Here is a 21,606-nt window from a genome sequence, read left to right on the forward strand (position 1 = left end):
GTGCCCATGTAGCCTATGCCATTGGCATACCTCATTTGTCATTTGTTCTAGTCAATTTAAATATGTTATAAATAGATGGAAATTACCTTAAACCTGATTTCATCAATTCTTCCTTTAGAATTATCTGCTAGAGATGTAGTGAATCCACCAAAACCCTATGAAGAAGTATGTAAAGAAGGAAAAGAAGGACATGATCTGTATATTGTTTCTCACAATGATTATTATGTGGGTAAGTGCCCTCCAGTGTAAAATAGGCCTGAGCATATAGGATTCTCAGATTTGTGGAGAGGAATAAAGATTATGTGTATAAGGTTAAATGCCTGCATATAATAAGTGATCAGTAAATAATAACTTATTAATCATAAGGTCATAACCCCTGATAGCTAGGTACACATATACTTATGCATTTTGTATATTAAATGTAGAAATGTATGTATTATTAAAAGGAAAAAAAACATCTTAGAAAGGTTACATGGTAGTTTTAGGTTTAAAAAAAATACTGTTCTTATTTAAAGGTCAGGATTATTCTAAGTACTAAGATTGGGTAATGGTCAAGTGCACAGTTTTTTGAATCAGATAGCACAGGTTTATCCATTTACTGTCTCTAAATCTTGGATATTTTAATTATCCTACCATCGTCTATTCTAATCTCTTAAATGGAGATGATAATATTGTGAGGATTAGGGGAGTGCCTGCAAAATGCTTAGCATAGTGCCTGGAACATAGAAGGGGCTCAATTACTACTCCTACTCCTACTCCGACTTCTACTCCCACTCCTATTCCCACTCCTACTCCTACTATTATGATGTAATCTTGTTTGATGTAGCATATCACTAGAACTATTCTATAGCACAACTAAAAGGCATTAGATATTTAGAGTGCTGTGAAATACAGCTTAATTGTTGGCATGTTGGTGCTAAGTGGAATCTTGATGAAATTAATAGAAGACAGAATCAGACTCCGATATATGTCCCGAGAAAGCTGATGGATTATATGTGATTGATTCATGAACTCAGTCTTCATTAGCTAGAAGCAAGGCTTGCTCTTTACTGCAGCGCAAGGCCCCTCTCTCCCTTGCTTTCTCTTATTTCTTTACTTTTTCTCCTCTACCACCCTCTCATACCATAGTCCCTCTCTGTGCTCTTCCTCCTAATTCTGTTGGTAGCTGGGCCTGTTTCCTATTCTCATTGCTCCACTGTCTGGAATCTGTCATTCTCTTCTTTCAGGGCCAATCTCTGCTGATTCCCTACACTTTAACACATCCAGTCCTGAGATGATTTCTGCCTTCCCACTCTCACGCCACTGCTTCCCTCACTCGGTCGTGGGTACCCCTTCTACTTCCCTGGCTCTCTCCCTCCGTCCCTCCCTCCCTTCCTCTCCTCCCTCCAGTCCTCCCTCCTCTTATTCCTCCTTCCCTTTCCCCCTTTTTGTGAAAATACTGTATTCATTTTTTGAAAAAGCTGAGCATGTATTGCACAATAAAATCCAGCACTTTTTTTTTTTTTTCAACGTTTTTATTTATTTTTGGGACAGAGAGAGACAGAGCATGAACGGGGGAGGAGCAGAGAGAGAGGGAGACACAGAATCGGAAACAGGCTCCAGGCTCCGAGCCATCAGCCCAGAGCCTGACGCGGGGCTCGAACTCACGGACCGCGAGATCGTGACCTGGCTGAAGTCGGACGCTTAACCGACTGCGCCACCCAGGCGCCCCAGAATCCAGCACTTTTAATTGTCATCAAACATATATACATATATGTATGTACAACATAATACAGACAACTTGTAACTAGATACCTTATATATATTTAGCAATTAGAGGAAAATGAGCATAGATTTTTTTTTATATTTAGAAGAGCTCTAATGGACTATAAAATGATTGACATTACTTTCATTTGATGATTTAAAATTTTTTTTAATTTAATTTTTTTGAGGGGGGTGAGGTGGAGAGAGTGGGAGAAAGAGAGAGAGAGAGAGAAAGAGAGAGAGAATCTTAAGCAGGTTCCATACCCAGTGTGGAGCCCGAGGTGGAGCTTGATCTCAGGACCATGAGATCGTGACCTGAGTCGAAATTGAGAGTCAGACGCTTAACCAACCAAGCTACCTGGGTGCCCCCATGTGCTGTTTTTTATGGAAGTTTCATTGGCCTCTTGAAAAGGTGTAAAATCCAGGGTGCCTGGGTAACTCAGGATGGTTCGTGAGATTGAGCCCCATGTCAGGCTCTGTGCTGACAGCACAGAGCCTACTTGGGATTCTCTCTCTTCCTCTCTCTCTACCCCTTCCCTGATGGCAGATACACATACGCTCTCTCTCTCAAAATAAATAAACATTAAAAAATAAAAAATATATAATAATTGTAGAGAATTTAAAAATCTCAAAAAATGGGGGGCACCTGGCTGGCTCAGTTGGTAGAACATGTGACACTTGATCTTGGGGTTTTAAGTTGGAGCCCCACACTGGGTATAGAGATTACTAAAAAAAAAAAAATTAAATCTTTGGGGTGCCTGGCTGGCTTGATTGGAAAAACATGTGAATCTTGATCTCAGGGTCATGAGTTTGCACCCAACACTGGCGGGTACATATTGCATAAATAAATATTAAAACAAATACATACATACATACATACCTAAATATCTCAAAAAAATTGGAAGAGAAAGTAAATGTAACCTTGAAATCCCATTAGCCAGAGATAACTACAGTTTATATCTTGAACATCTTTTTAACCTGCATGCACTAAGCCATCTATCTTTAGTTAAGTGGCGTAATATTCTCCATGCTTTTGGGGAACTTTAATGTACATACATTAAACATTTTTTACTTAAAATAATATGTCAAAAAAAAAATGGAGTGCCTGGGTGGCTCAGTCAGTTAAGCATCTGACTTGATTTCGGCTCAGGTCATAATCTTATGGTTTATGAGTTTGAGCCCTGAGTCACGGAGCCCCTTAGGATTCTCTGTCTCCCTCTCTCTCTCCCCTTCCCCCATTTGCACACATGCACCCTCTCTCTCTTTCTCTTTCAAAAATAAATAAATAAATATTTAAAAAATAATATGTGAAGGGCACCATTCAATAACAATAAATATATAACATCTTTCAAATACACTTAATTTTAGTCATTACTGTAATAATACATATTTCTTTTATAAAATACAAAGAAAATCTCCCACAATTCTCAGTCTTTCACAGATGATACTTTCATAGATGCTTTTTTTTGTGCATTCACATAGGAGTATATATGTGTGTTTTGTTTCCCCACTATATATGCTTTTTTCTACTTGCTTCCCCCCCATTTAATGTAACACTGTAGTTGTTTTTCCATATCAGTATCTATATTGTATTTTTCAGTATCACAAAATATATTGCTTATATATCTTTGTGAATGTGATGTTTTTAGGATATATTCCTAGATTTATGAACATTTGAAATATTAACTCTGAAAACCAAAACATACACCAAAATAGGTGCCCCAGTTTGCCCGCACACCCATAGTGTATTAGAGTTTCCACTTCCCATCCTCCTTAACAGTGAGCATTGCCAATCTTCTTTATTTTTACGTGAGAGACAAATTATGATTTCACATTATTGTTTTTATTTACATTGTTTGGATTACTGGGGAGGCTGAATCTCCATCCTTTTTTTAACCTTTTAGCTGATCTCTAGTTTTATCTAGAAAGACTAACACCTTATCTAGAAGACTTTTATCTAGAAGACTAACTCCACATTATGACATGAAAAAAGTACAGTATTAGATGTTAATTATAAAAAGCTCCCTGTTGGGTTCTCAGGCTTCAGTTTCTAATATGAGATAAGTGAATACAATGAAATGGGAGGGTTGCAATGTTCTGATGGTCTCATCAAATCAGCAAGTACAAAACACCAGGCTCTCAAATCTTAGCACAGTGGAAAGGGAATCTTGGGATCCCAAAGCACGGCAGTACCTTCCCTGATCTTTAAGATTTCTGCAACGTTAATGGGGCCTGGATTTTTCATCATTCATATGTCTTTCTCCTACATCATTTCTGTACTTACTTTCCAGATATGAAGACAAGGGACTCTTGTTCCACCAGTCTCCCAGCTCACGTGGGAGGCTGCTTGTCCTCCGTTGCCAAATCTGTGCAATCCTGGCACTGTTACAATTCCATTTGGTTCCCACTCTCATTTTCATTGTCAGTGAGAGCATAATGTGCTTCTTGCAAGATAAGGTTATTTGTGTTGCTTCCTCTTTTTTATCATAGGAGAAGCAAAGAACCGAAAGTATAACCCATCAAGTTTCCATAGGTTTAACTTGTATGGGGTCCCAACACCACATTTTAATGATGGACGAGCCATGGCAAAAACTTTATATTGGCTCCATGAACTACAAATGTAAGTTTAATTATATTGTATCCTGAAACAGGTGTTAAATATCATGGAACATGTACTTAAAGAATAGTATGTTGATTAAATTTATTTTTTGAAGAGGTGCAATGCATTGATGTTGTTCAAACATAAAATTAATAGAAAAAGATATGCAGTGATATGTCTTCCAAACTTCCCAGTTCTCCCAGAGATAACCATGATACTGTATGTGTGTGTGTATGTGTATCATTCTATGGTTATTTCATGCCTTTGCAAGCAAATCTGAAGACGTATTTTTAATCTATAGAATCAACCCTATTCATGTTTCTTAAAGATGTGGGCTTTCATATCTCTATAAGATGGTCATATCATATATAACTGAATGGTTATTTATCATTCAGTTTTGTTTCATAGTTATTTGGGCACCTGAGTATCTGACCTAATTCTTGCAAACTGTGACCTTTTTATGCCTGAATTCTAGATAGGACTACTTGCCTAGAAAATTAAAATAAAGTTCCTTAATTTTTCATTTTCTGTGTTATGTTTTATATATAGGTTAACACTTAAGTATTGGGAGATTACTGATAATAATTCATATTTCCTCCTATGCTTAAAAAAACCATAAGATTGGAAATACTGATATAGTGGCTTGAATGGTGGCCCCTCAAAAAGACATTGTTCATATTCTAATTCCTAGAACCTATGAGTGTTACCTTATGTGAGAAAAGGGTCTTTGGAAGTGTAATTAAGTTAAGGATCTTGAGATGAAGAGGTCATTTTTGGATTATCTGGGTGGTTCCTAAATCCAATGACAAGTATCCTTATAAGGGAAGGCAGAGGGAGATTTGAGACAGAAGAGGACAAGACACATAGAGAAGAGGTGATGTGAAGATGGGGGAGATTGGAGTGATGTGGCCTCAAGCCAAGAAAGGCCAAAGAATGATATTTGCCTCCAGATGTTGGAAGAGGCAATGAATAGATTCTCCCCTAGAGCCTTTGGAGAGAATGTAGCTTTGCTGACACCTTGGTTTCTAACTTTTGGCCTCCTGGAATTGTGGGAGAATGTTCTTGTCGTTTAAGGCCACCAGTTTATGGGAATTTGTTACAGCAACCACAGGAACCCAGTACATCGTGCCTGTACTTCTGCACACCAGTTGTGGAAGTAGATTTGTTTTGCCCTCTGCCCTCTTTAAAGGAGACACTGGCCATCCAAGTCTCCATGGGCCTCAGTGTGCATACAAAGTTTGCATGCCCACAGATATTCAACCTGCCTGGCTCATTTGTCTGTGTGGCCCCTGTGATAGCAGCTCCCTATGTTAGAGGCAAGGTGCTAAATACTTTACATGTTATTAATTTAATTTTTCCAACAACTCTTTGAGGTAGCTGTGTTATAATTTTTATCCTTTCAATTTCGCAGATGAAGAATCTGTGGTACAAAGAAGTTAAATCGTGTACCCAATATCATGCAGCTAAAAAGTACTAGGGGTAGAAATGAAACCCAGGCAGCGTGGCTCCAGAGGCTGCCTCTAACCCCCATACCAGGTTTATAGGCACTGGACTCTGTGATCACAGGACTGAAATACTGATTTCCATTCCTCGTCTACTTTTTTATTATGAGTTTCTGATACTTGAATTATTCAAAGCAATAATGGTAAAACATAAACCCAAAACAAATTCTTGTAATATTATATACTAAACCCATATGAAATAGTTTTCTTTAGAGTACAGAAGAAGAACCCATATAGCAAACATTTGTTAACTTGTTAATATTCAAGTAGTTAAACCATTATTTAAGGATTATTAAGGATTATAGATATATGAATTAAATATAGAAATTAATGCCTAAAGGAAGATAACAAAATGTGGTTTATCCATTTTTGAAAGCTTAGAAATGTAAAGCTGTTACCAATTTATAAAAGATCTAAAATAAACACAACAGCAATGTGGTCCTTAAGAATGTCCTAGAGCAGAGCCTTTAGGTTATTAACAAGGACATATTTATCAATGATTTGGTGGGATAGTCATAGAAATATACAATGAATACAACCAAAATGAATGCAGTGTTATGTGTCAATTATATCTAAATTAAAAAAACAAACAAACAAACACTGAATTTGTAAAAGCAGGTAACATGCAGGGATCGTTTTCCTCCAACTTGTCTCTACCCCCAAGGAGACATCATTGATGGAACAATGCTTTATTTGATCATATTTCTTGTATTTTGAAACTTAATTATTGCAAAAGCAATAGAGAGATTCTTCATTGCTTTGGTTTGCTGGATTTTTAAAAGTTTATTTTAATATATAAATCAGAGAGAGAGGGGTGAGAGTAGGGGAGGGGCAGAGAGAGGGAGAGAGAATCCCAAGCAAGCTCCACACTGTTAGTGCAGAGCCTGATGCGGGGACTTGAACTCACAAACCATGAGATCATGACCTGAGCCAAAGTAGGACAGTTAACCAACTGAGGCACCCAGGTGCCCCTGGTTTGCTGGATTTTAAAAAGAACGCACCTCGTCATTCTACAGTGTGATGTCTATTATAATTTTGGAGTTAAGCATGTTTATAATTTAAGGTATCTCAGTTTTATATTTTAATGTAAATTTGGTTTACGCTCAGCTTTTAAGGGATGTATTTCCTCTGTAAAGCTACCTCTATCTATATTCTGTTTACGATCTTTGGTTTGAAGAATCAGAATCTTCAGATGATGGGAGTGTGTGTGTGTGTGTGTGTGTGTGTGTGTGTGTGTGTGTGTGTGTGAAAATTCACACGGAGGCCTTTATTCTGAGTTGTTTAGTGAATGCTGTGAGGTTGTGCAATGATGCTGAAGTTAAGGATATTCCGACAGACATGGCTGCTAACAGATACTTCATAGTTCTCCCAGAAACATAATCTAGGCACTTTTAGGGTGAAAGGAGTAAGCTCCGTGATTTATAATCCTTACCCACTTCATCCCTACATGTTCCTAATTATGCCCTTTGGAGGTGGTTTTTAGAATGTCAACCTTATTTGTTTAAATTATGGCCCTTAAACTGCCATTGATTTATTCTGACTTTACCCATATTGTTCTTTTTTCCCCCTTTTTGAACCAAGGGGAAGTTAATGGAGATATAAGAGATGAATTACTTTATATTTCATCTATTGTTTCTCCACAGAGTGTCACTCTTCTCCAGAAATTTATATGGCTCCGTGTTTCTATAGTACAGGAAACAGTTTTAAAAGCAAATGGAGTTTAAGAATTTAATGTTTATTGTTTTTAGTCTTAGCAAAACAATAATTTATTAATTTTAATGTTATTAAATAGTAGTGTTATACTTTATAGTTCTCAAAAGAAACCTTGTTCATTTAATCACAGTGATAGAAGTAATGAAATTATATTACAGAAAATTGGCAAAATAAATCACCCATAATCCTGTCACCAAAATTCAACCATTATTATCTTTTTAATGTATTTCTTTCTAGTGTAGCTTCCTGTGTAAATGTTGACATAGCTTTAATCACCATGTGATCCTATTTTATACCCTGCTTTCTCACTTAACATAAAATAATTTTATATTGCTGTATATTCTTAATAACCAACATCTAAAATGCATGCAGAGTGTATTCTTGTTATTGTGACATAATTTAATCACCCTCCATGACTAAACATTTATCTCCTTTTTTTTCATTTGTAGTCAATGAGCTACAAATATATATATATATATACATATATGTATACATATACATATATATGTGTATGTATATATATATATATATATATATATATATATACGTACACATACATATATATATATATAAAACTTTCCCACATTTTAAGTTGTTATGTGGATTATATTCTTATGATTGGCTCCCAGATATAGATAAAAGGGAATGACCGTTTTTATGCTTTTTGTGTCATATTACCAAATTATTTCCAAAAAGATTACAGTAATTTGCATTTACCAAGTGTTTTACTGCAAGTTGTACCAATGTTAGGTATTCTGTCTGTCTGTCTCTATATTTGCTTATGTACTATGTTAAAAGTGCCACTTTGTTATTCTTTTATTATACATTTGTTACTGGAGAGTATCATAATTTCTCCATATATTTGCTTACTAGATGTGAGTTATCTATTTATATTCTTTGGTTATTTATTTGTTGCTTAAACTTAGAAATTTTAGGAGTTGCATTTGTGATAATGATATTAACACCTTGGTTGTGTTTACTGAAAAAAATATTAAATCTGCTTGTCTTATTCTTTACACAAAATTTTATATTCTACTATAAACTTATCTTTATAATAGAATATAAATGATAGAAGAATGAACATATACAGATTTTTTTAGCATACAGCTTTTTTTTGAAACTGGATGTATGTTTTGATGACTCAAATGATACTATGGTATTCCTCACCATATGTGTATTTGGCAACCAAGAATACTTAGGTTGACAATTTTCTAATTTTATAGGAAAAGAGGAGCTAAGGTTGTATCTAAGAGAGTTGATGATTTCAAAGAAAAGTTTCAACATCAACTTGGAAGAGTTTTAGATCCGTAAGTTAATAATTAACTTTGAATTGATAGTGTCTTTGGATGGAATTTAAACAGTGCTCTTGTGGTAAATGTTGGTTTGTTTTCTGTTAGGTGCTATCCGTTAATTTAAAAAGTCATCTTTCGTATTAATCAGGGAACTCTACTCTACTCCATAGAGCCTGGGGTTCAAGGAAAGTGCTGAGTCCTCTGAAATGAAGAGGGCATTCGGAGAAAAGGGAGGGAGAATTTTGTGTAAAGCTTTATTTCTGGGATATTAGAAATTTATCATTTTCTCTCTCTCTTCCCTGTGTCTGTCTGTCTGCCTGTTTGTCTCTATTTCCGTATTCTGCTTTGAGTCTGTTCTTAATTTTCTTCTTAACTCTGGGCTTCTGAAGGCCAGGGAAAGCATATATAGCCATTGCTAATGCAAGCGGGAGGTTGGACAGAAGATCTTTTGGAGAACTTCTGTTTGATCTTCATAGTTGGTTATAGGAGAAATATAGGCTATTAAAAACATATGGCAAGTGTATTCTAAATTCCAGAGATGCCATGTGCTGAGTGTTTTAACTAAAGGATTTGTTTTCTTTGATAGCATTGCAGAAACAATGAATGTTCCCCCAGACCACACGTTTGGATCTTGTCTCCATGCCGAGGAGTATGGTAAATATACAAACTTTCCCCTTAAAAAACAAACAGCAACATCCCCACAAAGTTATGCTGTTAAATTCACCATCTCCTTTCCTCAAAGCTTCTAATTTTAAAGGCTTAAAACATTACATTAACATTAATGAGAACAATTTGTAGCACAGGAGAGAAAAAAATGTTCATATTACGTTTGAAATATGTACAGTTTAAAGCCTTTGTGAATGAATACCTTAAGTGTAGTCAAGGCTCAGAACTTTATTTAGAAAATAAATATGGCCTGTATTAAATACACGAAAGTGAGCGAAGCAGCTTTTTGGTGAATTCAAACTTTGGACGAGGCTCTTGTCACTCAATGTGGTATGCAGACTGGCAATGTTGGTGTCCCCTGAGAGTTTCTAAGCCATACAGAGTCCCAGGCTCCACCCCAGACCTACTGAATCTGAAACTGCATTTTGAAATATTCCCAGATGAATTGTAGGCACATTCAAGTTTGAGAAACCCCTCTACTCTACAATCACATAATTAAGAACCACTCTCTTCCCACCAGCCAATCAATCAATTAATCCATAAAGTGGCAGAAGAAACTTGCCAGGATTTTGTCTTTCTTTCTGAGCCATCTGTACGGTAGATATCCAAAGGCAAGACTAGGCTAAGGCTTGTCAGGATTAGGCTGTGTATCAGTGGTTTTCAAAGAGTCTGCAGTCTACCTGCATTAAAATCACCCAGGGAATTTATGAAATATGCAGGTTCCTGGAACCTGTGCCCAGACGTGCTGATCAAGCAGGCTCTTATGTATGCTTAAACTCAAGTTGAAGAACGGCTGTTGAAAAGGCTTTAGCTAAAGCCCACTCACTGACAAATAAGATGTATATTTATTGAGCTTATGCAATAGTGTTTTCGACCAACATTAATCACATTAATTAGGAGATTGTATTTTGGGTCTGTTTTTTAGATGAATTGTTGCATGTTTAATGTATGCCTAAGTGTCTTAGAGGCTCTTCTTACCTGTAAGAGTGGTTAAGAGATGATTTAGGAAATGCATCAATGAGCCTGAAAAGTAAATAGGTAATCATGGTAAATTCTGCTTACTCGAGGGTAGGCTTCATGCTGGTGGGTGCTTCATCTTGCTATCTGTTGGATCCCCGGGGTCTAGCATACAGTACATTTTTCACAAATATTTATAGCATGAATTGGTGAATCCAACACATAGTTTATCATTTTGACAGTTTGACAGCACTGACAAATTTCCTAATAGTTGATCGAAGTTATCCTTACAAATTGAATAAGATAGTGTTACAAAATGAAAAGGAAGAACACTGACATTAATAATTTTAAAAAGATGTAAGTATCAGTACCAGCATTGGTGCTGCATAGTTGAACTGTGAAAGGGGACTGATAAGTCCTCTCTGGACTTTTTCTGGAGTTTATGGATGGAGACAGATTAACTGTAGGTTCTCACCTTTTGTGACCATTGTTGGGGTCAATGAATAGCATTTATTCTGCAGAAAGCTCCTGCTTCTAGGGACTTACTGATTTCTTTACTGGGCCTGAATTTCTCCTTTACACTTACTTATGGAAATAAAGGCAGCTGTGCAAAGAATGTCTCATCCTTAAGGCCTGGAGTTACTGGGTATGTTAAGATGCCTCCAGGAAGCGTGTAAGGGTTGTGCCCAGCTCCGAGTATGCACCAGAACCAAGACCAGTGGACAGTGCTGCATCATGGGAATTGGTTGCAGGCAGAGTACAATCAAAGAGCTTGCTTGGCTTTTCTGACGGCCGTGGAATGGTAGCCAGGTCACGGTCTCTCGGGGCCGGAACTTTACTCCTGATTTCAGCTCTTTAGAGATGACTCTTGAGTAATTGCAAGTGATTTGACATGAGCTTTACAAAATATTCTTTCAGGGCCAGGCCAGGAGAAGATATCAGCATATATATCACTCACCAGGGGTTATACCTAGTGAAGAGTATAGTGGCAAAACCAGGTGGAGTTGAAAAAAACCATCATTCAAATGTTCCTTTTGGATGTTAATGGAGAGGGAAGGCCTCTGAAGGTAAAAACTCAATCAAGAGCCATCTTATGGAGGAATGAGGACCTCTGTTTTACAGAAGAGCCACCCACAGGGTTTATATCAGGGGGAAGGAATGTGGAGGAACAGAAGAAGCCATGCTTATCTGTCAAAAATCACTTTCACTGTCATGATTTCCTCTCACGAAGCCACTTATGCTTTGCCCACTTCAGGGTGGTCCGATGATAGCTGATTCCACTTCAGATGACTTTGTTCTGAGGCACTTGCTGAGTTCCTGGAGCCAGCCTTAGTTGTAGGCTTCTCACCCATATCTACCCGTAAAAACATGACTGTTATCAGAATAGGTGGGATTAGCGCCTGATTTTATAGTGAGTAAGAATCTCAGAGGTGCAATGAGCACCTATTAAAAGAGACCCTTGACAGAGCCTAATATAGGGACTTACACAGAGCAGGTATAAATACTAGTTGCTGCACACTGCACCAATGTAGTGATTTAAATGATTCCATCTAGGATATGACAGTCAGCTGCCAACACGACCCTGCCCCCGAGAAAGCAGGAAGGAAGGGCATTGGCATGAATTGAGGCAAAAGGTTCCTTCTGGTGACATCCACCAAGCCACCGCATCTGAAGCAATGGGGTCAACTCTACTCTGATCTCTGTCACCATTAACATCCAAGGAATCCATTTTCTGGCAAGGAATGGGGCTTAGAGGCAGAGTGTATGTTTGTACTTTCTTTGTGTCATAATCTGGGGAAGTTCGTTTAAGTCATGAAGGATAAGTGGAAGCAAGGTCCAGGTCTAGGGGGCATGTAGTAGGTAGACTGGAGACTTTATTACTTCCAGATAACTGAGGGGATTGTGGGTCAGGACTCAATTAATGGAACTGTGATGAGGGCTGGTCTCCTGTGTAGGTGGTTGTACTGGGGAAGCGGGGCTGAGAAATGGAAACTTGATATGCAGAATGAAGGCAGACTGGAAATTCATATTAGAAGGGAGTAGGTAATTTGAGTTCCATTTTTACAAGGGATCCCAGAGATTTATTAACTTCAAGGCATATAGAGTGGTCCCTTATGGACTCTGCCCCACTTTCAGATCTTCAGCATCGTAGACAAATGTTTGCTAAGAGGCAGATAGGCAAGGGCTTCACGATCTTAGGAAAGACAGCCTAGGAGGGCTGATGAATCCCCTCCCCCAACATTCATTTTGTCAGAAGTATTAAGTTTTATCAGTTATTTTATGTTCTTTTTTATATACAAGGATTTTTTAAAAGTTTATTTATTTATTTTTTAATTTACACCCAAGTTAGTTAGCATATAGTGCAATAATGATTTCCGGAATAGATTCCCGCAATTCATCCCCTATGTATAACACCCAGTGCTCATCCTAACAAGTGTCTTCCTTAATGCCCCTTACCCATTTAGCCCATCCGCCCACCCACAACCACTCCAGCAACCCTCAGTTTGTTCTCTGTATTTAAGAGTCTCTTATGTTTTGTCCCCCTCATATACAAGGTTTTTGTTTTTGTTTTTGTTTTTAACACACTGCATAATAGAATCAGAGTTAGGCATGAGGTTTTTTCATTCAAAGAAGTTGCTAGATCATTCTCTCTTTTAGGATGGGAATAATATTGACAGACTTTATCTGAATTCAGATGAAAGACTTTTTCTCTCCCTCTTTAATAGGAGCTGGTGATCTCATCCATAACAGACTTCCGGGTGAGTATCTTCGAGGCAAGGATAGACAGAGAGCCCTGATTGCAGCAGTGCGACACCACCTCAAGAAAGTTAACTACCAGAACTTTGACACTTTGCTGGCAGCCTTCAGGCACTATGACAAGGTCAGTAGTTGAACAGAACTTTTGGGACTATGCATGGGCTTACAGATTCTGGCAGGCTGGTGTAGATCAGGGGTCAGCAGATTAAGGCCCATGGGTCAAATCCAGTCCACCACCTGTTTTCGTAAATAGTTTTACAGGCCAATTTACTTCGAATATTTTCTATGGCTGCTTTTGCACTATAGATGCCGAATAGGGCATCAGAGACTGAATAGCTTGCAAAACCTAAAATACTTGCTTTTTGGCTCTTGACGGTAAAAGTTTACTGACCCCTGGAGTAGATCAGTGGTCACTGTCAGGGTCACTTGGGAACCTGTTAGAAATGCACAATCTAAGGCCCACCCCAGACCTACTGTATTGGGGAACACGGGGTTGGGGCCTAGCGACAGTGTTTTAACAAGCCCTGCAGGTTGATACACATTCAATTTGATTAACAAGCCCTGCAGCCCTGATACACATTCAATTTGAGAACCGTTGAGGCAGATTTAACTGTACTGTCCTGGGAGCAAGGGGAGGGGGTGGCACCCTAGGTCCCCAGGGAAGACTTCCTGGGTCTAGGTCATTTATACCTAAAGCTGAGTATGTACACGTAGTGCTGTCAAGGTCCAAGTCAGACTTAGAACGTCTCTCCCCTGGGGGAGTGGTTGTGGTTTCAGTTTTGAGCGATAAAATCATTCAGTTTTCAAGCTACTCTAAATTGTAACCTTTGAAAAAGTCAGATAAAGCTAGGGCTGCGTAATAACCTCACACCATTTTAGGCCATCACAGGATTGTTTTTACCGAGCTGCACTGCCTTTGGCTTATACTAAGGTGCACTATTGTGCAAATCTCTTGTGAAATATGGCACAATTTTATTAGTATGCCGATGAGGCTGTTACTTATTTTTGTCACATGCATCCTCTTTATATAGAGAAACCCATTCTTTCTAAAGGAAATTATTGTGTTTCATTTAAGTATCTGGTTTGTTTTTACCTCATGAGTAGCATGGATTTTGTACTGATTGTGAATACCTTTTTGAGTTGGCCTCCAGGAAGCTCAGAGCCAATTCAACAACACATATCTAGTTTTGTGAACATGATCTTACAGCATACATTTTGTGTACTCTTTTTATTCCAGTTTCTTATTTTAGTCCATCTTTATTTTCTCTTTGCTCTGATTTCCTCACTTTTCGGGCTCTGTTTCATTGTACTCATTTTTCTAGGCAGCCTCAAACTATTTTAGAATGAGTCCAATATAAACAAATAAAAGCTCCTAAATAAACCTGTAATGATGCAGCGCATCATAATTTTGATTTGAGAAGAAAAAACCCTGAGCAGAATGATTTTAGTTTATCTCAAAGAGAAAAGATAATGTTTATATCTCCCTTCCAATGTTGAGCACAGTTTAGGAAAAGTTACACTTCACATTTTTTATCTTAAAAAAAAATCTTGATTACTCATTGGCTTATTCAGTTTAATCCATTCATTTTCTTTGTTTTTTTAGATTAGGGGTCTGTGTGCCTGTGTTGTACTGATGAATAAAAAGTGTGTTAACTGTCTCATTTATATTTGTACCAATTATGCAGGGACAAACACCAATCAGTCACCCACTGCATTTCTTACAAAGTTGTGTTTAAAGAAAATGTAAGCATTCAACTGTTTCTCTGGTTTCTAACAGAGACAAATTCTATTTACAGGTAATTTAAAAATGAATCTTCAGACTTAAAATATGTAAGCTAAAATAAGTACATTTTAAACTTGACTCAAATACAAGTATCTTACAAAGATCATAGTGGGGTAAATTTATTTATTTATTTATTAAAAAAATTTTTTTTAACATTTATTTATTTTTGAGACAGAGAGAGAGCATGAACGGGGGAGGATCAGAGAGAGAGAGGGAGACACAGAATCCGAAACAGGCTCCAGGCTCTGAGCTGTCAGCACCGTGCCCGATGCGGGGCTTGAACTCACAGACCGCGAGATCATGACCTGAGCCGAAGTCGGACGCTTAACCGACTGAGCCACCCAGGCGCCCCATGTGTGATAAATTTAGATAGCACTGATACAAATAAGAGAATCTACCACAATACATGGTGCTCTGCTTTTTAAAAATTCTTCATTTAAAATGTAATTATAGGCAAGACGATCATCTTAATAGCTGTTGATTATCTTAGTGAACCACCAGGCACATTCTTTATGATAAAATTAAATTAAGCAGAGAGGAAATTACTGAGAATTATTTAATTTTGATATACCTTTTAAATAGTTAACTTTTAATATGTACAATGTAGTGCTCAGTGTCCTCGAGGAGCTTTTTTTCTGAGAGGGTAATAAGATGTGGGTCTTCCTGGTACAGCTGTAGGATAATTTTTGATTATTTGAATCTTATATGATTGGATGCCCAGATTTAGTTTAATGAAAAACACAAAACGAAACAGAATAAACAAGCCATGATTTCCTGAATGAATCTTCTTAGCTTAGAGGATTAATTCTTTATTTTATTGAACTCTCATTGTACATGAGACATTGTTTCAGATTATGTGTAGACTTTTGACTTCAGAAATTTAAAATCTAGAAGGGAAATAAAAAGACTCATCATGGTCACAGCAGAGTCCCAAATTTTCAAAATAGGTCTATATCATTCCAAATCCTTTTATTCTAAGTATTACCCAGGAAGTAGCTGAGATGACATTATTCCTTTTCAGGCCAGCAGTATTCAGTGATGAGACCCATTGGATATGAGCCAGAAGCTGGTGAGGTTATTCCAAAGCTCAGTCCTACCAGATGGCTATGGATGGTTGGGTGTAGGAAAGGTTCACTGAATACCTTGACCAATAGCTCATTGTTGAGTAACACTTTTGCTATAAGACACACCATTGTCAGGCTGAAAATGGCCCAGAAAGCAAAACACAAGACTCAGATTAGTTTCATGGGCCATCGTCTTGTGCCTGGAGCTGGCTGATTAAACTGGAATAGCAACTCCATAGCTTGAAAATGTGTCAACAGTGTGATGCACCACTAATAGCTCTGAGAGGGGACACAGGTTCCATGTAGACAGATTGGCCAACTTTTGGCAGGAGTCAAAGTAAGGCATGTGGTATGGTAGCCTCTGCCTCAGAGACGTGGAGTGGTTTTCTTTGTAATGATAGGTGTGTCGCCGTGTCTGGTACAACAACGGATCCAGGCAGCAATGGTGGCACTGTGGATGATTTACGCTCAGTCAGAAGCTTGATTTCAGTCTGAGAACGGGCAGAGAAGGGACCCTTATCATAGGCATCTATATGACTTACTCACATGGTTCAGTCAGGAGCTATGATTTGTTACCATAGTTTTCAGACTCAAAAAGAAGTGTTTTTAATCTTCCAGTCTGTAGTTTTCCAAATGGCAAACCAAACAAGCAGGCCATTGGCAATAGTCCAAGAGTCAGTAAAAATATAACAGGTTCATCAAGGGGAATATTGGCCAGAGCAATGAGAGTAGCCTTGAGTTCTGCCCACTGAGTAGATTCACTGTCCATTTTTGATCCTCCATAGCTCTCATTGAGGTTACAAACCACAGCATGTTAGTAAACCAGACCCAGAGACTCTAAGTGTCAGAATCATTAGTCATAGAGACTTGTAACTCAAAGGGGTCATTAGGGTTGTGTGACCCCAAAGGTACTAGCATCCTCTACTTGTGGCTCATTCATAATACAAACATGTAAAGCATCAGTACCAGTTATACATTCAGTAGTGGAATAATATATTCTGCTACAGAAATAATATATTGCTAGTTTTCCTTCTCCACTTTGAGCAAACCCTGCCCACACCCCACTAGCTGAATCCAGACATCTCCTCCCCATAGAGACTGAGTAGGATGATCAATTTGGCACTCATATCCAAAGAGGCCATAAAAGTACATGACTTCACCCCTCTGAAGTTAGGCAGTTTACTTGAACAGATGAATGTGGCATTTGATCTCCCTTGGGGACAGGGAGACCTTGGTCCCACATCTAGTCATCTTTCTCCTTAGAGTAGTTGAGGTTGGCGCATGGAGGAGGGAGGAATCAAGGGTGCAGAGGGAGAGAGTGACTCACTACCTGGTGAATAAGAAACATTCACTTTGAGTTTTGAGTGATATGTAGCTCAATGAAACAAACCACCAAAGTTTTCATTCCACGCAAATCCCTATATTGGGCATTGAAGTCATCACTGTTGGCACCATCTGTTTCAGTTTTGATTTAACAGCCATATCCTACATAGCTTTTCAGCTAGGGCTATGGGGTTCACATTTTTGTTTGACTTGGGCTTGCAGCAGAGATTTTTATAAAGTAGTCTACATTAGTCCAGGGAATTTGCAGCCCCCCTGTCGAGATAATATGTTTTAAATTCTCATTCTCTTTCAACACAGGCATCAGGGATGTTTTCCAGGACTAGGGATCTGACTGCAGGAATTTATCTAGAGTTTATTGGTCAGTTCCTCATTCTCCAGGGATCACCTTCATCAGCACTGTAAACCCAGTCCTGAGTGTAAGAGCTGAATACTAGTCAATGAGTCATTTATCACCTCTTGGGAGTTTGTCTCAGGGAAATTTCTCTGAGAGGGCCAAAGCTCCCTTATAGCAGCTAGGACGCACTGCAAAAATACTCAGACCTTTTACTCTCCTCTCCAAATGGACTTAAGGGTTGATAGACTCCAGGAGGAGTCTCCAGAGTGGTAAGACGTCTCAGCTCTTGCCCTTCCTCCTTAACAAGCATTACGTGTTCTGCCCTTTTAGTTCCCAAGGGAAACTAGCTGGTTCCTGCCCATAGCCTTCATAAATTTCCCTCCTTCCACACACAGTGTAGGTACTCCTTTAGCTGTTGTCTGGAAGAAGGTGGAAATTCTCCTGCTTCCCCTACCAGGATGAATCTTAGTGCTAATTGTTACAATGGGCCAGATTGGTAGCATGTCCCTCTTGCCCATAGGAATGTTAACAACAAGCAGGCAACTGTCTGCTGTACCTCTGTGCACTTGGCCTACAATTACTTCCCCAATTTCCCCTCATTACCAGAGAGTGGAGTGGAGGGCCATTTAGTGCTGTTTGAGCACCAGAGGTGTTAAAAACTTTGAAAGTATGGGAAATGGTAGAAAGCTGTCAAAAGCACAAGATGTTGGTTAAATGAAATGTCAAGCACAAATCATGGTTACACCTGCCCTACCACAACGTGATTTAAAGAAAAAAAGTATTTGGAAAAAAAATTATTAAAATAGAATGAACAAAGATTCTGAGCCACACCCTGCTCCAACCAGGGTTGGAATTACTGTGCGCATGTTAGTATGATACAATGAAGACTTACCTTAATAACTGCCTGCTCTTTTGTAAAAAAATAAGATAAATTCATTGAATTTATGTGATAGATCTCTTTTTTTTTCTTAAATGAAATAATAGATGTTGCATACTCTGCTCTTAAAGATGATGCTTGCTTCATCTTTTTCTGCTTTGTGTCTAACAGAATGGAGACGGGGCGATAGATAAAGCTGAGCTTCGGGAGGCTTGTGATCAGGTCAGCTTGCACTTAGATGAGACGCTCCTGGCCCAGCTATTTGACTACTGTGATGTGGATAAAGATGGACTGATTAACTACCTAGAGTTTGCAAATTTTCTTAACTGGAAAGATAAAATGCCTCTGAAAGAGTATGAAGAGAGGGTCATTATTAAAGGTATTTAATTTTTGAAGATTTGCTAACTTCTTCAAGGGACTTTTATGTTTTTACTTTTCTAGAAGCTTGACTCTTGTCAACTTTAATATACAATATTAAATATGCACATACATATATTATTTGCTTGTTTATCCATAGAATACCTGTGGAAGGACAGGAAAGAGTTTGATGACATTTAAGGGGAACCAGGTAGCTAAGGGACACGGTGGCAGCAAGACTCACATTTTAAAAAAAATTTTTTTTTTCAACGTTTATTTTTATTTTTGGGACAGAGAGAGACAGAGCACGAACGGGGGAGGGGCAGAGAGAGAGGGAGACACAGAATCGGAAACAGGCTCCAGGCTCTGAGCCATCAGCCCAGAGCCCGACGCGGGGCTCGAACTCACGGACCGCGAGATCGTGACCTGGCTGAAGTCGGACGCTCAACCGACTGCACCACCCAGGCGCCCCAAGACTCACATTTTAATCTAGGTGTTTGTATCTCTTGAATTTGGAACTATGTACTCCTCATTCAGAAGAAAAAAATTAAAAGCAAAACAGTTTACACAGAGACCTAAAACACTAAAGACAGTTCCTCAGAAAACTGAAAACCATTGTCTTAATTAGCTCCCCTCCCCCAGGAAAAGTCAACAGTAAAATAGAATTTGACGTAAGAACACTTCTTCTATTACATTTTCTTACATTGACTTCCTACATCACTAACCATATATTGATAGACATATATTCTGTGTATATGGACATGTGTGTATATTTTAAATGTAGCTAAAATCACAGTGAATGTACCATTTTTATTTGACTTTTTAAACTTTAGCTTTCAAATTTCTATGGAATTAAGAAATAGTTTTATGGTAAACTTTTCTGTAAATTTCATTTTCAGTTCCCTCATGCTGATATATTATGAATTACTAAGCCATTTCCTTACTCTTTGAAATTTAGGTTGTTTCCAGATATTTTGAAAGTAATATTGATAACACTCAAAAAGCTTTGTTTCTAATTATATCTCATTTCTTATGAATGTTATTATTGTCCCAGAAGAACTCTGTATTTTCATTTTGCTTTTCTAAATGATTGTAGCAGTCTGTGATTGTATCAGCAAAATCTTTGAGGTTTGACCCTAACTTTGCTACCACTGAGTATTATTTCAAACATTCTTGTAATTTAGTTGTTATGATACTTGTTTGCTTTAATGTTCAAATCTTGATTATTAAGGAAGATTAACTTTTTTAAAAGACTGTTTACGTTTTTTATCTCCTCTTGGAATATTTTTCTCTAAAAAGTGAAGTTATTACTGTTTTTACTTTTATTTCTGGGTCATGCCTTCCTGCAAGGTCAAAACCAAATTTGGGGCTTTATTGATGATGTGTGACCCCTTATGGGTTTCTGAGATGGCCTTTCTATTCTAACCACAAGGAAAGCAGGAAGTTCTTCTCTGCCTAATGAAGATTTTATGGAAAACATTTCTACCCTCGTCCTCTCAGAAATACAAAGGGGTGATAGATTTATTTTCTTCTTGGCACAACTCATGGAATAGTGGCCGAGGGCTGAAGCTGGTTTGAAACCAGATTTTCAAATTGTTCTTGGTTTTTGGGTTCTGACTTCATCAGCCATTTTCAATGGAGTCCTTGAAATTTTTCACCTTCTCAGAATCTTCTAAGATAGTGGCCAGTGGTTTAGTCAGGAAGGGCTCAGGAATGTTTCGCCAGGAATTTTTTTTTTTTTAATTTTTTGGAGAGAGAGTGTGAGCACAGGTGAGTAGGGGTTGGTGGGGAGAGGGACACAGGGAGAGGGAGAGAGAATCTTAAGCAGGTTCCATGCTTAGTGCAGAGCCTGACGTGGGGCTCAATCCCACAACCCTGGGATCACCATCTGAACTGAAATCAAAAGTTTCAACTGAATTTCAACTGATTGAGCCACCCAGGTGCCCCTGACAGGAATTTTCTTATATCAAATTCTATATTACTGTTGACTTCTAGAGGAAAAGAGGTAAGTGTTCTAAGGTAGTGGCTTGGTTTCTTTCTTCCTTTCTTTGTTTTTCTTTTCTTTCTTTTCTCTTTTCTTTTCTTTTCTTTTCTTTTCTTTTCTTTTCTTTTCTTTTCTTTTCTTTTCTTTTCTTTTCTTTCTTTCCTTTCCTTTCCTTTCCTTTCCTTTCCTTCATTTCTTTCTTTCAAGTTACTGTTTTTTATTATTTTTTACTTTTGAAATTAAAAAAAAATTCCAGTTAGTTAATAAGGAAGTAGCTTTCTAACAGTTTTCTGAGAAACTGTTTCTCATACTTTGTCCAGATTTCTGCCTTTTGAGGGGTGCAGGGACAGCATTAGAGGTTTTGGAACACAAGGTCTGAAAGTGTTCATGGCAACAATTGGCAGGAGCTGAATAGGGGCTGCAGACTTTAGATAGGCGTGTCTTTTCTGGTTTGCCATGGTTCTCACCCCAATCTGATACTGGGGTTCCATTTGCCTTTGCAACCCTTGCTTTCCCAGAACCCTGAGAGTTCTTCTAGGAATTGAAAGACCACAGCGCCCTCTAGTGCTGGCTGTGTAGCTACCAGGTCTGTGAAAAAGCTGTGTCAGGAATTCAGTCCTAAATTTCGGAATGA

At 38.1% G+C, this 21,606-nt stretch overlaps 1 protein-coding gene across 2 annotated transcripts in view; it reads left to right on the forward strand.

The window, feature by feature from the left end:
• The window catches only part of EFHB (EF-hand domain family member B), a 50,788-nt gene that overhangs the window by 22,780 nt on the left and 6,402 nt on the right, over positions 1-21,606 (forward strand). Inside the window, exons 5-10 of one of the 2 annotated variants that reach the window (XM_025913834.2) lie at positions 119-229; positions 4,234-4,363; positions 8,781-8,864; positions 9,436-9,503; positions 13,199-13,353; positions 18,803-19,010. In XM_025913834.2, coding sequence (XP_025769619.2) covers positions 119-229; positions 4,234-4,363; positions 8,781-8,864; positions 9,436-9,503; positions 13,199-13,353; positions 18,803-19,010 — 756 coding nt within the window. The remainder of the gene's footprint in view (positions 1-118; positions 230-4,233; positions 4,364-8,780; positions 8,865-9,435; positions 9,504-13,198; positions 13,354-18,802; positions 19,011-21,606) is intronic. The other variant, XM_086674204.1, reaches the window with a different exon arrangement.

The sequence above is a fragment of the Puma concolor genome, chromosome C2, assembly GCF_028749965.1.
Source record: "Puma concolor isolate L17-30 chromosome C2, mPumCon1.1.hap2, whole genome shotgun sequence".
NCBI lineage: Eukaryota > Metazoa > Chordata > Mammalia > Carnivora > Felidae > Puma > Puma concolor.